The following is a 6,452-nucleotide window of genomic DNA, read 5'->3' on the forward strand; positions in this document are numbered from 1 at the left end:
ACTCAGCTTCAAAGATTTCTGGGTAGCTAGAATTATATTCGAAATCACTACAGAGATCTTGCACAGGACACAGCAATTTTGTACACCAGGTTAAGGAAATCTCCTTCCCCATGGACTTTGGAACACACCAAGGCAGTCCAGAAGATTAAACTCAGAGCCAAACAAATTCCTTGCTTAGCTCTAGCCAATTCTTCATGGTTCAAAATTGTGTAAACAGATGCCTCCAATATTGGATACGGTGGTATTCTTAAACAGAAAAATCCAAACACAGGAACAGAGGAGCTTGTTCGCTTCACTTCAGGAACTTGGAAAAATGCACAATTAAATTATTCAACCATCAAAAAGGAAATTCTTTCTTTGGTTAAATGCATTTATAAATTCCAAGATGATTTAATTAATCAGAAATTCTTGTTACGCATTGATTGTAGATGAATTTTTTTATATAATGATCCTCTGAAATTATTAATTTTTAAAATTATCTCTCAACTTTTTTAGTTTTTTCCTCATTTACTCTTTAAATTCCTTTAAAAAAAAGTTAAATTTTCCTCGTTAAATTAAATACTAATTTTTTTTCTTTTTTAATTTGTCATTTTTTCTTACCTTTTTTTCCTTTTTCTTAATTTTTTTTTTTCTTTTACTCCTTTAAATTATCTCTTTTTTTCTTGAACACTCTGCCGGCTTCAACTAAAATCCCGGCTCCGTCCCGAGAACATGCACAAAAAACAGGAACAAAAACCATTACCTCTTGAAGAGCCGTGAGATCAAAACTCAATAATCAGCTAGCCCAATCTAAAACCTACTAATTCTTTTACTCTCAAAGGACCTCATCCAAAAAATAATAATAATAACTGTGATTCTCATAATTGGGGTTTTTTATTATGTAAGTTTTAAATCACTAAAGCTTCCTGTCGTGTTTGTTGCATATCCTTCTAAAGGTCCCCTCTTATGTTTAAATAAGGAGTAATGATTGAAAGACTGAATATCACTTCTCATGTTTAACACGGTCAGAAAAAGCATATTAATACGGTTAGGTTGACCATTTTATATGGCGTAGGGTGTTAGGTTTTTTAAAAAAATTTAATTAAAATAAATTAATAATAATAATACATTTGTATAGCATAAATGAGAAATGAAAATGTTACCATGGATGCTATTAATGATAAGAAGAAATAAGATTAATAATGAAAGTAAGGAAAAACTAGTAATAATGAAAGGAAGGAAGAACCAGGAGTTGTGCTCATTAGTGGCAAAATGAGATTATGGAACAGATATGACGAAACATAAATAATCTCTTGTTTATCAATAAACAAGAAATTTATTTGCATCAAATATGATGATTATTATATATAATTTTTAGGTTCTTTTGGTAGTTAATAACACTTAGATCATATCCAACTGTGATCATGTTTGGTGGGAAAAAAAATTTCACGCTCATCAATGCTCAAGAGATATTACTCCACAACTAAGACTTGTAAATATGTTAGGAGGTATGGAGAACAGTTACCCGAATCTTCACTCCTCTTTCGTCTCTCTAGAAACCTTCACCGATCCAGCCGCCTCCCACTTCATCTTCTCTCTTTTCTCTCTGCTCTCTTCCATGGGAGTGAGGAGATGATATTTCTTGCCTCCCACAGGCTAAATAAACTCGCCTTGTAATCGTAAATGCGCTCGGGTTTTTCACGTTGTTTTGCTTTTGTTTTGCTAGGTCTGTTTCAGTTTGGTTTGTTTTTGGCCAGACGGGTGGATCTGTGTTCTTTTCCGATTAGATCTCAGTTCTATGTCGATTTTGTTGTTATCCCCGACTAGATCTCAGATTTATGTTGGTTTTTTGTTATCCCCGACTAAATCTCAGATCTTTGTAGGTTTTTGTGGTTCCCGCCTTATGCAGGATTTGGGTGGTTTTTCACTAGTCAGAGGCGTCGTGTGAATGAAACTTTGAAGCAGATGTCTTGATGATGACCTGACTTTTGTGTCACTCCCATTAGTACTCATCTCATGTGGTGACTTCCATTGTTCTTTGCAACAAATTTAGTGCCTGTTATTTTTCTTCTTTGTGTTTCAGGTTTTGTTTATCTTTTTATGACTTGCCTTTTATTACTTTTGTACTGTCCTTGTGTTTAACGGTCTTGTTTATTGTAAATGCCTTAGGACTAGGAAAAGTATATATATTTATGTTAGGAGGGATGGGGCAGGGATGGGGCAGGGATGTTAATGAAATTGTTTGAGAAAAATTAAATAAAATATGTGAAATGGCTTATCAGACTCTATTCTTATGAAATAATAATGTGATGGGAGTGGTGGTAGTTTCTTAAATACTCCGTAATTCTCAAATCCCATAAACTCTGATTATTTTTAATGGGATTTTTAAAAGATAAATTCTGTTACTTAAAAGCGCTTCAAATTCATTTTAATATGCATTAATTTTTAACAATATAAATTTCATTTTTAATTTAAATCCAATAGAAAGGTTTTAGATTTGGGATGATTACTGAGATTTGGGATGATTACTTGCATTACTAGTGAGGGAGGGTATATTTGTCCTCTAAACAAGGTGGGTGGCGAGTGTGATTTTTTTTTTTTTTTTTTGTCAATGACAATAATAATAATAATAATAATAAATATTTACAAGTAAAAAAAAAAAATATATGTTTACAAATAAAGTCAGCCAGACTGGATAGCGGTAAGTGCCTAAGTGGTAGTCAATTGCATTGTGAAAATACTGATGGCAGTCAGTGCTAGTCAATTGCATTGTGAAAATACCGAATTGCCCGTATAAATCAATTCCCGTAATCCTCCTAAACTACGAAAAATTTGCATAATGAATACTCTCTCAACTACAGAAAAGCTTGTCGGTCCAAAAAAATTATCGAAAGCTTGCTAAATTTCTATTTTTTAAAAATAAAAAATAATAAAATAATAAAAAGAATAAAAAAAAATGGACAGATGAATGAATGGATGGAGAGAGGTAGTGTGCTTTATGCTTATATCTTCAAAATAATATGAAAAATTATTGGCGGGTCTAGTCTAATTCATGTGAAAAGTCCATTTTACTTGCTAAAATGGATAGAAATTTGACAATGTTAGGAAGACTGAAAAATAATATGATAGACAATTTTAATAATCCGAATTAAAAATATGACGTGGTTATTCTAAAATTTCAACTTAAATATCATTACTTATTTTTAAATTTTTCATATCTCATTTACTTATTTTTTAGTTTATGATTGTATAAAATATTTTTTTTATTTTCTAGAGTTTGGTTGTCCTAAAATATTTACGAAGAAAAAAAATATTAAAATTTAACAAAAATAATTTATCTGTAAATTTTCTGCAAATTATTTTACATGTCCCGCCAGATGGACTCGAAAAATAAAAATATTTTCCAAAAAAAATATTTTACGTCGAAACAAATGGAGTCCAAGTTTCATGGTACTCAAATATAAGAATTTGATTTATACAAAATTTACAACAAAAATTACAATATATATTTTTTTTTTACAATTTTTCAATACTTTGCAATTTTTTTTTTTATAAAGTCCTTTCCATATTTTTGTTTCTGGAAGTTAGATAGATTATTAACTTTGATCATTATAGCAAATGCTTATCAAAGTAATTGATGTATATCAACACAATGTTTTTATATATAAAAAGAGATACACAATCTAATTATATGTAAGAGATGTTGAAGTATATTAATCTAATTATATATAAGAGATGTATAAAGTATCAAGAGTTCTTACAAAGATCCAATGTAATCTATATATATAATACATATACAATTTGATATACATAGTGATTGAAACTTTAATTGCTAACAAAGATTGATTAATATGAAACCTAAAAAATGACTATAACTTTTTAAATAATTAATTACTTTATATTTTAATATAAATCCCATTATATTTGACACATAAGTAGTCGTATAGACTTGGTAAAATTGACACATAAGTAGTCGTATAGACTTGGTAAAATAATAGGACTCTAGAAAGAGGGTTGCGCGTCATAGAAACTTCTTGACTTAGTTTACGTGGCCAAAATTTTTGACTTGAAACTTTCAAAAACAAAATAAAAATAAGAAGAAAAACGAGAACAACCTATCTCAATGTCCATAAAATTGATGGTGGGAAGTGAGAAGAAAATAAAAGAAAATTAAGTTTTTATTATGTATTTAGTTAGCATGAATATTTTTTTTATAAAAATTTGTAAGAAAATATTGTTTCATTAGATTAGATAGCAAGAGAATGAAAAAATAATAATTTATATACTAAAAGTCTAAAACTACCCTTATGAATTCAATAATAAGTAATATTCATCATGCAACAACCACAATAAAATAATACAAATAAATATTTTATGAATAAAAATATATATATGCGCTATATGGTGTCTTAATTTAAAAAGCATGAAAGTTATAACATAATTAAGAGATATATATAGTGTCTTAATTTAAAAAGCGTGAAAGTTATAACACATATAAGAGATATATATAGTGTTTTAATTTAAAAAGCGTGAAAGTTATAACATAATTAAGAGATATAGCGTCTTAATTTAAAAAGTTTGAAAGTTATAACATAAGTTGATTTTGCAATTAAATTTTTTTTTAGAAGAATATTATTCAATACTATCTAAAATATATTAGGGATTAATTAAAAAAAATTATAAAATTTTAAAAACAAAAACAACAACCATTTAGCTCTAAATTTTAAATTAATGATTTATTTATAATTATATGAATAAAACGACAAAAATATATATTATATTTTAAATCCATCGCATACTTTTTAAGATTTGTTTGCATCACATTGCTCTTAACAAAAATAATATTTATGACAAAATTGATACTTATTATGAATTTTTTTCAAGCGGTACATTAAAAAATAATTATTATAATTAATTTTATTTTTATCACATGAATAATATGCATTGAAAGGAGATTCGTGAATTTATTTATTTATTATATTTTATACACCATTTAACTAATATTTTTAATAATTCACATGTTTATTAATAAAATAAATAAATTAAATTTCCAGAAGGGCCAAGAATTTGGAACTAAAGTAGTAAAATTTATCCAAATACATTTCAATGATAATACTAAATGAGTTTTTTTTTTTTTCTTTTTTTCTTTTCATCAAAGAAGAAGACTAGAATAATATAATTACGTCAACTGATAAAAAAATCAACTTTACAAAATTATTCTAATCATAAAGTGAATGGGATGAAATAAAAAAAGTAAACCATAATAAAGCTCAACGGGTCAACCATTACTCTATCAACAATAACGGAACACGGAGCTCAATGCATACCCATAATTTCAATTTTTATTAAGAAAATATTTAATATCTTCATTTTACATCTGCTAGAAACAATCCCATGATCCCACCAACGGTCCAGATCAAACTTCCCTATCCCCAACCAATCACCACCACAACTAAATCATAATATATCAACTTACTTTACTTTATGATAAACGGTCCAGATCAGATCAGATCAGATCTTCTCAAGCTTCTCGGCTATCACAACCGGATTAGCCTTCTTGATCTCCTCTCTCCCCAACGCCTTGTAATCAAACGAACATCCATGCTGTTCCGGATACCTATGGGTCCCACAGTACGTGGTCCCACACCTGCATGCGAATCCCGTTAGCCCCACCCGCTTCCGGCACGTGGCGCACCTGTTCGGCTGCGCCACCGCCGGAGCCAACGTCTCCGCCGCGAAAAGATTCCTGCCACCACCGCTGACCTCCGGCGGATGGGAAGGAAACAAAACGGAGGACGGCGAGGGCGATAACGACAACGACGGCTGTGTGAGAGTTTTCTCGACGGCGAGTTTCGCCGTGGAGGCTTGTTGCTCTTTGAGGCAATAGTCTTTGTAGCACTTTGAACAGAGGTCGAGCGTCGTCGGACTTCCGAAGAATCCACAATTGTTGGCGCAGAGCGTGTGACCGGCTGGTTGTTGACACTTCTGTTCCTCGGCCATCTTTTAGATCTTCAATTCCCCAAAACTCGCTTGAATCTCCTCCAATTATCGTCCTCAATCGCTCGATTCAAGCGATTTCGATCAACAAAGCTGCAAATCAAATCAAAAATAAATAAAAATTAATCGATAAAAACTATAAGAGATAGATTAGATCGATGAATATAATCAAAGAATGAAATCTGGAGATTACGTAGGTGAAACAAGCGGTGGGGGAGAGATTGGAGATGTCTAGAGAGAGAAAGGAAGGAGAGAGAGAGAGAGGGAGAGAGAGAGAGAGAGGGGAGAAACAGGTTGTAGAGGAGGTAAAGGCCACTGAAATAAATGGTTGGTTAAAAGGCAAATTATTAGTTATATATATATATAATATAATATAATATTATATAATATAATATAGGGGATAAATTAGTGATTATGTATGGTGGAAGAGAGAGATGGGCTAAAAAGGAAGGCTAAGAAACAACAATAGCGGTTTT

At 30.5% G+C, this 6,452-nt stretch overlaps 1 protein-coding gene across 1 annotated transcript; it reads right to left on the bottom strand.

The window, feature by feature from the left end:
• Positions 1-5,303: 5,303 nt before the first annotated feature.
• Positions 5,304-6,326, bottom strand: LOC132271152 (zinc finger A20 and AN1 domain-containing stress-associated protein 4-like). Its single transcript, XM_059772440.1, has 2 exons — positions 6,170-6,326; positions 5,304-6,069 (listed from the first exon to the last, which is right to left on the bottom strand). The coding sequence occupies exon 2, from the start codon at positions 5,977-5,979 to the stop codon at positions 5,491-5,493; it is 489 nt and encodes a 162-aa protein (XP_059628423.1). The 5' UTR covers positions 5,980-6,069; positions 6,170-6,326; the 3' UTR covers positions 5,304-5,490.
• Between the last annotated feature and the right edge of the window lie 126 nt (positions 6,327-6,452).

This window comes from Cornus florida, unplaced genomic scaffold (assembly GCF_030987335.1).
Source record: "Cornus florida cultivar Cherokee Brave unplaced genomic scaffold, ASM3098733v1 CherokeeBrave_3.0.0_Hap2_Chr08, whole genome shotgun sequence".
Taxonomy (NCBI): Eukaryota; Viridiplantae; Streptophyta; class Magnoliopsida; order Cornales; family Cornaceae; genus Cornus; species Cornus florida.

Coding starts and splice junctions, on each gene's coding strand:
- LOC132271152 (XM_059772440.1), bottom strand. CDS start 5,979: ATGGCCGAGGAACAGAAGTGTCAACAACCAGCCGGTCACACGCTCTGC.